The sequence below is a fragment of the Diadema antillarum genome, unplaced genomic scaffold, assembly GCF_040938485.1.
Source record: "Diadema antillarum isolate AM-2024a unplaced genomic scaffold, OU_Dant_1.0 seq00000321_RagTag, whole genome shotgun sequence".
NCBI lineage: Eukaryota > Metazoa > Echinodermata > Echinoidea > Diadematoida > Diadematidae > Diadema > Diadema antillarum.
Window position 1 is genome coordinate 890260 of NW_027271340.1, and position 12679 is coordinate 902938.

The window sequence follows — 12679 nt, forward strand, 5'->3', positions numbered from 1 at the left end:
AATGTCACAGTCTTGTAATGTGACTACAGTTTCATGTTTAAAATATTCAACCAGCAGCAGTTCATTTTTACTCATAAAACTTTACTAGTGCAACTTTGACACTAAGTTTGTTACGATGTTGACATTGAGAATACATTCCACTGATAAATCATTCAATTAGCGTAGAACAAATCTGACAAAGTGCTAAACTTCTGCCTACAGAAGCTGCTTGAAGCATAGCTAAAGGGTTACCAGTTTCAAGAACCTGACAAATCAAGAGTCTCACACATGAATGGCCCTTATTTTAAGGTTGAAAAAAAAAAAAACATTAACACAAAATATACTTTTTCATTTTCAGATAATGCAGCCATCTGCATTTAATGACCTGTACAAAGGAAATAGGAATGATGCAAGTACCCAATCATGCCTTTACTCTTCAAAAGCTGTGCTATCATTTAAATCAGGATAGATATTAAAGCACCATAGAATTTTGTCCTAAAAGTATGCTAACCACTCATTACTTGTCAACAGCTTGTAAGAGTCATCCAACAAATCATTTGTAAATGGACTTGTGCATTTTTCTTCTAAGAAAAATGAATGTCTGCAAAGTGTCTTCATTTTAAGATTCAGGTTACTCCCCCTTCACCCTGCCCCCAACCACCCCCCCCCCCCTCTTAAAATAAATCCAAGATTCAATGTTACCTTTCAAAAGCTGCGCTGCAATTGGCTAAGTTCGCTGACCTGTCCGGCGTGGCCCCAAAGCTCTGGTCTATGGACGAAAAACTCTGCTCAATGTTTGGGTAGTTCTGCTGCTCTATGGAGGAAAAGCTGTCGTTGTGGTATGGGAGGGGGCTGCTGGTGATTTGTAAGGAGGACGGCTGCCCAGCATCATGAGAACACTGGAGTAGAGACCAGATAATCATATATATACCTCACTGTGAGTTGAATGCCACAGTACGAGGAGTTCTACAGACTCCAACAAATCTCTCAGGACTTGAGAGAGAGGTCGCAGTATAATGACACCTTTGATACAGTTTGTGTGCATTTGCAGCCACCATCTAGCGTAAATACAATGCCAGCTAGCTCCATGCACAAATGACGGCTTGCAAGAAATTTGATATCAGAAAGGTATAATGCCTGTACAAATGGAATATTTAAGTCTTGTTCAGTATATAAAACAAATATTGACCACGACATTATTTGAGTCACAGTAGGCAATATTTGTGCGCTATGCGTTAGCACAGATTTGATGAGAAAAGAAACAAACACCCCCTGGTAAATCTGTTTTTAAACATCCCATGAAGTGACACCAGAATACCTGAGTGAATCTTCCATATTTCCCTCCTCTCAGTATTGTCTGTGGAATGGGTAGAAATTGGCAACATCAGAGCCAAAACTGAATTTCTGAAGATTTTTCTGTTTAATAATGGTAAGGAGAAAATTTGACTCACTGTCAACTCTTCTGGCAAGCACTTCTTCCTTGCCTAACATTTAGGCATAAATTCTGCGGATCTTCATAGATTCAAGTACATACATTTCCTACAAATGTTTTATATCAACATCTTTTACGAGCAGGTGATATTTAGCAGACACAAAAAGAATGACCTTCTGCTAAAGCTGCCATAAGCCCTTAGATCAAGCTCTCAATATATTGAATACAAAAGGATATATGCACCTCGGTAAGAACTGTACACTCGTAGGAAGGTTGGTACTTGTGTCTATCCGTCTTCTTCTCCATCTTTTCTCGGTCTGTCTTGTGTTTCCTGTCAGCTCCCTTTGGCTGTGGGACACACATAAAGACACTAGGGTCAAAGAATCTCTCCAGTGTGGGACAAATTACATCATTCATACATCATGCTATGAAACATTTAAGAGAGGCACCATAGTCATCTATAAGAGGGCTGCTTCACTTTGAAAACTTTGAAGGGGAATTCCACCTTGAAAATTGGTTTGTGTGAATAGAAGAACAATAATCAGAGGAACAGCACAGTGAAATTCAAGCAAATATGATAAAAATTAAGAAATTTACGATTTTCTGAAGTTGTCATCTATCAAGCACAAATTGGCAACTCAGTTGTATCATGTCAGCTCCTCCTCCTCTATTTGCCTTGTGCATTTTATTTCAAGCATGAATATTCAGTGAAGATTTATGTGTGGGTCAATTGCAGATTAGTGAGGCAATGACATGCTCACATCTAATTTGCATAATATGCAAATTAGACAATCATATCTTAATCATCTTATTCACATATTAAGTGATTAAGACCGCTATCACTATCTCAGGAACATGTAATGCGACTAATTTGATGTGCAATATTCACAGAAGCGTTTAACTATTCTCTGACCTCACCTTGAATACTTTGACCTGACAGTTAGCAGAGTGTAGATGTTTCTCCGTACCGTCATCATCCACGTAGTATGTGTCGACCTGTATCCTGAAGACCACCCCCTTCTCTCCACCATGTTTCTTGGCCGTGAATTCCGAACTTATGCAGTGGATCTGTGCAGCATAATTGGACAAACATATACTGTACATGCCAAATATTTCAATAGGTTTTTACTTTCACGAATTTCACGAGTCAGGTGCTATTTGCAAATTTAAAGATGCTCCACAATATTGTCTCTGATCCAGACGTGAATATGATAGGCACGTATACATTTCTTCGTTCAGTACTGTACTCCACGACTGCGAATTCAACCACTCGCGAAATTGTCGGGAAGTCCCGATACACAAAAATTTAGACTCGCTAAATATATGGCGTATACAGTATCCCATTTAAACCAAGTAACTGTCAATTTCTGGAGCCTCCTCAAGCAGCCTCAAACAGCCTTTTAGCTCAGTATAAAAACAGACGATGGAAAGGGCGATCGAATCCGATCAGGTTCTGACAACCACCTACAGGGGGTGGTTTCAGAGTATGAATGCTCCACTTTTTGAGAAAACAGCTTTCTGCAGACCCAGAAGGTAATCACTGCAGGTCATCGCCCTTTGACATAAACATGTGACAGAAGATGAGCTAACCATAGAGCTACAGCAAACACAGCTCAAGTTTCTGTGAGAATGTGGTATCTAAAAGTGCGCAGTTTACTGGAGGGGTACTCAGTTACTATGAGAACGGAGACAGTCAGTGCCTTTTTGGGCAAATCTGAGCAGGCGGCCCAAGCAGTATGAATAGACAAGCGATTGGTTTTTCGAAAGAGTTTACGCAACGGTTCTAGGAGGATCCAAATTTTGGCCACAGTATGAATAAAGTAATAGATCCAAAATGTATTAACATAACTTGGAGAATTAATTCATGCAGATTGGATGACTTTGATGCCTGACTGAAGTGAGCACAGAGCTTTCTATACTTACAAAACACTTTGAGCCTACATAAATAGCTAAAATAATAATCCAGCACACACATACACTGCTGTTGGGGTACACCAAGTTAAAAAGACACTCGTTATTATTTGTTGAAAACATCAATTAGAAATCAAGACCCATCAGAATGTTAAAGGGATCGTACAGTTCTGGTTGAGACATAATTTCAGGTTTCTAACATTTTTTGGTGAGATAATGAGAAACCTCTTATAAAATATGAAAGAGCATGTAATTCTATGAGGAATTCAACATTATTTGATGACAATTGGTTTTGGAATGGCTGAGATATCCAAAAAAGAGCGATTCTAATAAAGTGTGGGACTCACACTTTATTATGATCGCTTTGTTTTACTTTGTTTTTGGATGTTTCAGTGAATATTCCAAATCCGATTTTCATCAAATAAACTTTGAATTCCTCTTAAACTGATATGTTCTGTACTATATAATAAGTGTTTTCTTGGTATCTTGCAAAAAGTTAAAAGCCCAATTCTCATCTCCACCAATACTGTACTATCCCTTTAACTGCATCAACTTGTCTTACAAACAACAATGAAGGTTGGAGCTTGTTGTATTTGAGATACTGACATCATCTGGTTGACTAGTCCTCAATTTGTTCTTATGCTGCCCCTATTTGATTCTTGTATTTGTATACTTACCAAGTGGTAGAGCTGGTGAGGCAATAAATCCTAAACAAGTGATGATGTTTATGTTCAGAAAATACATACCTACAAATTGTACATTTGTACATTCTACTTTCCTCTTGCTCTGCAAGGCAATAATCTTGATGCACTCATTAAAGTGAAAACATAGTTCTGGTAAGGGCTTGAGAACCTTTCTGGCACCATTTCATATTTGCTTGCAATATATCGAAAGAGTCTACAAAGAAACTTACAAGGCTAACGCGATTTGCTTGGATGATGAGTCATTTTGGAGTATTTTGAGAAAAATAATAAAAGTCAGAAAAAGTCAGAAAACCGACTTTTATTCCAGATGGATCCAGACTAACTTGGTCTCAGGGAAAACTCAACCCTATTTCAGACTTACACGCAGTTCATGATCGTCATATTCTACTGTATAATACCAAACAAGGCCTAACTGAACAGACAAGAAAGTGCGTGCTAATCCTGTACAAAACAAATGGACAGCGGGCGGTCCTCATGCCTATACGCACATCACCTCAATTGCTGACACACGCTGTCTTTGAAGTTTTTGTTGTAGTTTATCAAGCGTCTTTGATTGGGGTTAGAGGTCAAAGAGGTTTTTGATGCGCGCGTTGTAACAACTCGGACCATTACTGTGAGTAGCCAGAATGTGAAGCGCTAGTCTATACAGGCCTCTCCCATAGTACAACACTGTACAATCTAGAGGGACAACCAATACAACTCAGCCGGACATCACAAAGCGAGGCCGAGCTATCCCCAAGTCCGAGTTTAGCCTGACCCCATTCGGGTAAGTTCTGAGACTGAACTTTTTTGGTTAATATTTCGCATTTTCGTCGTTACCCATCAAATATCTTGTTATTACAGCGTTATTCCGCACATTTCCTTGGCATACGTTCTCATTTGGGAGCGAAATTTGACAACTTTTGCAGGCGTACCAGAACTATGTTTTGGCTTAAAGTCTTTACTACTGCCTGGTGCCATTAGTGCACATTTCTACCTCTCGCTGATTTATAAGAAACAATTGCAAAGACCAACATAGATTATATGCTCAGAGTGCCTAACCTGTAGAAAGCAGCCGACTGTGGAGGACGGATCCCAAAAGAACTCAACGGCGTTGATGTTCTGTGAAGCTGTATTGTACTTGACGATGTTGTATGAGAGAGGTAGGTCAATGCGGAGGATGCGCTCTCCGGGCCTGTTGGTCTTCCAGCCGTGGATCTGTGCCTGCTCGGTGTACTGTAACCTCTTGTCGTGGAAAAGCACCCTTACGACACTCTGGAGGATGTTAATGAGGCAAAAATGAATGTCTGACCAATCAACACTCAAGGAGTAAATACCAATCCTTAGAAAATACAAATTTAGATTTTGTTTTCTGACTCTGCAGCTCTTGTAGACAATTCAACAATATTCTATTTTTTGTAAGTACACATTCCCTCATTTTTACAAATTTATATTAACTTTAACAAGGGTAATATTATTCCCTCGCTTTCTGAAAGAAGGAAGTCAAGTCCTGTATCATTATGCTGGAAAAGAGATAATATGTCAAAGTTTCTTCATATTTTCCTTATATTGTTCTTCATATGTGATGCCACAAACTATAGTAGTTTTCTCATCCAGTGATGGCTGCACCAAAATTTTAAAAATTAATAACTTTTGAATGTATTGTCCGATTTTCCTCAAACTTTCACTGACGTGCTCTGCTAATATTGCAGCAGTCATTCAATCCAAATATGTGTTTTGGTTTCATTCCCCTCTTACTTTTAAGACTGACTTAAATTCTATGTGAAACACCCCCTTCCCTCCCTCCTGAGACCAAGGTACCTTGAATAGCTTTCCCTCGTATTCCTTAGCACCCTGCCTTTTGATTTTCAGCTCGTAGGACTGTCCCTGGTTGAGGTAGGTCAGTGTCTCCTCATTAACCTTAGTGGCTGGAGAGGTTGCTGCATTCAGTATGACTTGAAAACTGCAAGGAAACCATGACTCCCATTGTTAAAACATGTTGCAAGAGATCCACACGAATCATGCAAGCATGAAGGGCCGGCCAGAGTCAACTTGTCTTTTCACTTTCATTTCAAACACAAGGGTAGTGTATTTCCATTAATAAAAGTATGACCATGACTAGGATGAGAAATATCTGGAAGCTGCATTATTACGAAATCGGTACATGTAGTATCATTATCAATATGACACCACCACAGTGATTTATAAAACAAACTTCACCACAGCAAATGTGAAAAGCTAGGATACATATAAAGATACATGGCACCTGGTAGGAACATGCACTTCTAGATGGTCAAATACTTTGTGCCGTGTTTTCTGTCTTGTTACATATGGTGTGCACCACTTCAAAAAAAGTAAATAAAATCTCTAAGCACTACATGAACTAAACATGCTCTTACATTTCTATCACACACTCCAAATCTGAAACAAGTGCAGTGCAGTCTAGTGATGACAATCACATAACATGAGGATGACTTGGAACTGAAGTTACTATAGAATTTTTACATGGTTTCAATCACAAAGCTCTATACAATACAGAGAAATGGAAACATTCTTTGAATCCAACGATTCTCGAAGTGAATAACATTGCTAGTCACTTTCTGGAGCTCAATATACATGTATATGTGCCTGATTGAACAATGAATATTAATGCTAGTCCTTAGTCAGTGACAAAAGCACATGATAGCCTACACTTCTACAGAAGCTCAGTACTGGGTTGATCTTCAACATTTTACATTTTAACACAACTACAATGTTAGTATGACTAAGCTGCAATGTTCAATTGCATGTACAATTCTATCACGAACTACAGTCTGCCATATGAAAGAGTTAGATTACAACTTATCCTGATATAACGCATCAGATCTATGTGGAATAAAAAATAAAACACAAAAATATTTGTAGAACCAATTCATTTCAACCCTAGAAATAAAAGTTCTGAAACTTCATAACTACCATCGGAAAAGGTTCAACAATCTATAATGCAAAAGAGTACTGCCACTCCACGCTGAAATTGACTTCAGTGAGTCAGGTGAATTCTCATGAACTAAAAGATTACATCTCTGAGTTTATCACATTTGGACAAAAAAACAAACAAAAAAAATTGATTGAGAAAGTTGTAGACTTAAGTGTCTCATTCAATGATTTCATGGAACATTAACAATGGATGCAATCATACATTCAAATATGACAAGGTGGTGAAGTTAAGGTGCCTCAAGTCTCCAAATGACCTCCACACACTAAATTTCCTTTTTGGACATGAAATCAAAATGACGAGTTTGCATCCTTAACATAAAATCTTTATTGTGTGGCTATAACTTGATGATCACAAGCTAGCTATCGCAATGGACCCATCTTGAACACATTTTGAAGTAACAAATCTTTTATGTGTTGCTGTCATCACATAATCCTTAGCTATAACCCAGTTTAATCCTGACAAACTTTGGCTGAATCACTCGTTGTTCTCCATGAATGTCAGAAACTGGTGACTAAATCCAAACAAGCAATAACAGAGATTTACAATCCAAGATTACAGCGGCCTTTCCCCCCCCCCCCATAAAAATTCAGCAAAGTTGAAGAATGCCGATTGTGCATATGAACATTTGCCATCTGGCAGTGGAAAACAATCTGTGAGATTGTGCAAGAGAGCAGCATCACGTCGGTAAACATGTTTTGCTTCATTCTCAAACTCGAGTTCATTTTAGTGCGCATGACGAGGGCAATCAATCACCCTCTATCCCATATGTACAAAATGTTTATCATGCCAGCAGCAATTTCCCCATCTTTACTCACCCTCTTTAAAAAAAATATGTTTGCAAGTGTATGTGACTGTACTATTTGTGACTGTACTGTTATGTGTGTGTGTTTGGTTGTCTGTGTACTTTCAAATAGAGATCAGTGATAAAGCTGTACACAATTTTGTTATGGCGATTCTTGAATATATCTGACACCTGGTCAGCCTTCCCACTCCACAGAATCCCTTGCGATCTGTCCACAAAGTACATTATGCCTCAAGCATTCTGTTAGAATCACAGTCCTTTAATAGCATTATTCCTCCCCTCACCCTCTAGTCCTTCCATATGCTGCGTTTACTGTAAATGCAGAAATTTCGCAGGTACATTAATTTTCACATATTTCGTGCTACTTCTGGCTAGCGTGAATTCTTAAACCCGCAAAAATATCTTCACAATTTTCTCTGGACATTGTGAACAGGTTGACAGTTGCGCAGCGCGAATTACAAACCCGCGAAAGTGTTTTTGAGCCGCTCAGCGCAAAAATTAATCACACAAAAATATGGACGTTTGCAGTACACCATGTTCCCGACAGCCACGGCAGCCCAGTTTGCCTGTAACGTAATGCACTTTGGGTAGATAAGACAGTCTCCTGTTGTCCCTCCTTTGTACTCTAGTTTTGTTCCGTCCAGTCCTCGACCCAGTGAACACACAGCTATCAGACCCTGTTCTCACAGCGTCTGGTCAGGGTAGACATCTATCAATATTTTACCACTACGGACCGCCTCCAAGTTTTGTTACAGCCTATTACATGCCTTCGTGTCTTGTTGCGTTCACCCTGTCTTATTACAGCATACAAGGTTCCTCATTATCACCGGGACTGCAGTGGCAAGTTTTAAAATCTGACACGGCATCCACGGCAATCACAGTCAGTCACGTTTGCCTATCCTGTCTCACATCAATCCCCTTTTGTCCACGGTGCCCTGAAACGTGACTGCTGTGGCCACCGGGAACATGGTGAAAACGCAGCATTATGCATTCTCCATTCTATCTCATAAAATGTGGTCATCTCATGATATTGCCATGACAGCATAAAATACATGGATCAAACAGAAGTCTTCCTGACTATACAAAAGTCGTTACAAGTTATAGGGAAAAATCTAGTTAACAATTAATAAATTTGCATCAAGGTGGGTAGAATTCTACATCAATCTTTTCATTGTCGTAACTTGAAATGTCATGCACAAGACTACAGTTTTGCAAATCAGCTTGAATGCACAGATACATGGTAGTACGTATTAAAGTAAAAAAACTTGCATAATGAGCACAAGGCTAAATTCAGCTACAGCTACCTCTGGATGGGTTTAATAAGAAATTGCAAAATTGAACAGGGAAGATAGGGGTTAGAATTAGAAATGAATGAACATCATTTCAGTGGATTAATACGAAGAAACTGCAAGCAAATAATGGAATCAAAGTGTACAGTGTTCATATCGTAATGCATACACAACATGTGTACAGAAAAATTACAACAAATCTTAATAAAAAGGATGGACTGCTTGAAAAGAACTTGCGCGTTGTAGTTTGAAAGTTGGGCGTGCCTACATGTGTGAGCAGGACTTCTATCATGACAACAACAACAAAAAATAGAAAAACAGAAGGAAGTTGAATGAAGAACTACACTGGACTGGATAACCAGTACACCTGTACGTCTCCACACAACAGACCAAACGGGCGGGTACCTTGAGGGTTCGTCCTCCTCTGCTGAGCGAATGGACGAGAAAGCACCCACAAACGCCTTCTCAAGACTGGTGGGGAGATCTGAGCTGGCACTCCTGGAGTCGTAGTGGGGGTTACCAAACGGCAGAGAAACTAGAACAGTGACACACAAATCACCTAGCGGGACAGTCCCTTGCCCAATTACATTTCACTTTTGTTTCTGTTTTTATCCAGACAGATATTTATTAAAAAAAAGGAGAAACTTTGTTCCAATTCAGAGAAAACAAACAAAAGCCCTTCACTGTCCCTTTCACGCAACAGGTGCACTATACTTCAAACAAATGGATAATGGATCAGTCAAAACCAAACATGTGCCCAGCCACTTATCATATTTGTAATAATCTGGTAGAAATGTCAACATTAATGCATTCGAAAGAGAGAGAGATTACCGCCCAAATGCAGTTAGGTGTTAAAAGGAAATGTCACTCCACGATCCAAAAGATTTGACTATAATTGTAGAACAACAACCAAGCAAAGAGTACAGTACAAATTTCACTGAAAACAGATCTATTATCAAATGAGGAAAAATACTGGGATTTGTAAAGTTTCACATATTTCACAAAACAGCAGTATCAGTCAAATTTACATACATGCAAATCAGATGAGATTAATGTCATTGCCACACAAGATTCCTACTCATCACATTTTTTCCTTCTTCAAAATGAAAGCAAAATCAGAATTGAATCCTTCGCATCAAATAATTGTTGATATGGAATATTCTATGAACAATGATTGTAAAGGGGGTTGCAATGACTGTGTTATCAACATTCTTTGAAAAAAAAAAACAGCAGATGAATGAACAGTGAAAAGGGGCAATTATACATGATTATTCAGTATACAAATGTCAGCTGTATGTCCCTAATAAGCCATCAATGGTTTTACACATTGTCTGTTAGACTATACAATCTCAATGTTCAATCAAAAGGGAACTTTCAAAGTGATGCACAAAATATGTTGCATGCAGGTAACAAATTGGGCCTCTAAGGAATCACAAATAAAGCATCTACAAGACATCTGTCTCATACTGCTAGATGTGATGATGTAAGCGTTTCAACCACATACATGTACAGAGATCATCAAAACAAACGTGCACATATAAGACAAGGCATAGGTAGAAGAGAAACAAAATAATTGCACAATATACATGTTAAAACAGACTGATCTGATCAGATGTTTACAGGTGGGCCTAGGGCACATACAAAAGTATTTTAAAAGAAACAGAATCATGCCCATGCTCACTGTGATTGATGGCATCCCGCCTGAAAACCTCTTTATCCTATTGGCTAAGTCCACATTTCGAAAATATTTACAGAATATCAAAAGTTAATCTTTTGTTTTAAAAATGGGGTTCGACTCTGAAGCCTTCATAATTATGCTTTTTACATACAAAATCATGGCTAAAAAACAAAACAAAACAAAAACTAGAAAAATTCTTTTCATTTGAAACCTGAAGTTTATAAATGACAAGCAATGTCCATTACAATATATGGTCAGAAATATGTATTTCTGTTTTAAATGCACATATTATAAACATAAAACTGTGTCCCATTGGCATGGCTTTCATATTCAATGCTTACAGGGAATTGAGGACAATTACTGTTGTATAGAACATATCAACACAAATCAAGTCAAGAGAAGATTTTGGTTCCAGGTTAAAATGTCAGGGGAAAAACATCCACCTGGGTTAAAAAAAAAAAAAAAAACTTTGGGTATTTTATTATTGTTTTTTTTTTTTTTTTTTTTGGGGGGGGGGGGGAGGGGGATGGAGTCAGCAGTAAAAATCTAAGGGAGAAAATGTCAGAGATAAAAAGGTCAGAGACAAGAATGTCAAGGCTGAAAATGTCCAGGGTAAAATGTCCAGGGAAAAAAGTCGGCAGTAAAAATGTCAGGAAAAAAAAAATCAGGGGGCAAAAATGTCAGGGAATAGTCTAATGTTGAGAGTGCATGTTCCCCCTGACAATTTTACCCCTGGGCTGCTTTTTCACAGCTAACTTTATTATCTTTGACAATTTTGTGCTGAAATATTTATCCCAAATCTAAATTTTCATCCCAAATTCTTTTTCTTGGGGTTGTACACAGAGAATGATGATCACTATAATGCTCTCAATATCATAGAATCTTTGATAATGGGTGCCCTCATACAAGCTTTCACTGACAAAACAAGAGGAAACTTGAGACTAAAGAAAAACCAACAGAAAAGATGACGAATCATTCTTCTACTATCATACAATTATCACCACTAATAAAATTTGGAGGAATGCTAAATGAGGGAAAGAGGTTGATGAATACCAAAAAAACCCAAACAAACAAACAAAAACAAAAAAACAAAGTGGGCATATCCCTGCATACAGATGCCAACCTTGTAATCAACATTGCAGTATTATGAGGACTGAAAAGGCATTACGTGTGCATGTGTGTGTGGGGGAGGGGGGGGGGGGGTGGGGGTGGAAAAACAGTATTTTTACCTTTCCTGCAGTAGACATGAGTAGTAATACAATCTGGGGGAAACGAAACCTGCATATTTCTGGCAAAAAAGGTTTGAAATACTGCAAAAAAAAAAAAAGAAAAGAAAAAAAGTTGGCATCTCTGACAGCAGGTCTCCGGTGCACCATCTTCACAATGCACGCTAAGGAACACACGAGGATTGGGAAGACAAGAATACTCACCCAGATTGTTGGTCTTCCTCAGCTGCATGGATGGAGGAGAATGCTCCAGCCAGCGCCTTCTCGATGCTGCTCGGTAGATCAGGGTCACCACCTCTCCTGGAAAGTATTCAAAAGACACATCCTTAACATGGTGGGATCGAGAGTGAAAGGATGGGTTATGCTCGTTATTCTGAAGGAACTACAGCACGTTTCAAGTCTCCACATCTATTTTCAGATTTACCCAGTGTCTCAGATTCATAAAAGCAAGTTTAGAAGTTTTATTCACTTAATAAGAGAAAAGAAAATGCTACTTGGCTGATTCTGCCTTTTGAAAGCACTACAGGACACCATCAATGCTTCCCGGTACATTAAAAAATGCTAATCTGAAATGAATGCTGGAATCAATCTTTGGCTCTTCTGGGCCCCGTTTCATCAAAGATGTTAGGATAGCAACTCTTGCTAGAATAGCAACTTCTCGTGGCAAAAGCCAATCAGGAACTGGATTCTTCTTGTTTAATA

General features: G+C 38.6%; 1 protein-coding gene across 1 annotated transcript in view; it reads right to left on the bottom strand.

Annotated features, from left to right (window-relative positions):
- The window catches only part of LOC139730592 (transcription factor CP2-like), a 58401-nt gene that overhangs the window by 18960 nt on the left and 26762 nt on the right, over positions 1-12679 (bottom strand). Inside the window, exons 3-9 of the mRNA XM_071641449.1 lie at positions 12182-12277; positions 9479-9571; positions 5827-5968; positions 5068-5280; positions 2330-2479; positions 1655-1759; positions 682-878 (exon numbers count right to left, since the gene is read on the bottom strand). Coding sequence (XP_071497550.1) covers positions 682-878; positions 1655-1759; positions 2330-2479; positions 5068-5280; positions 5827-5968; positions 9479-9571; positions 12182-12277 — 996 coding nt within the window. The remainder of the gene's footprint in view (positions 1-681; positions 879-1654; positions 1760-2329; positions 2480-5067; positions 5281-5826; positions 5969-9478; positions 9572-12181; positions 12278-12679) is intronic.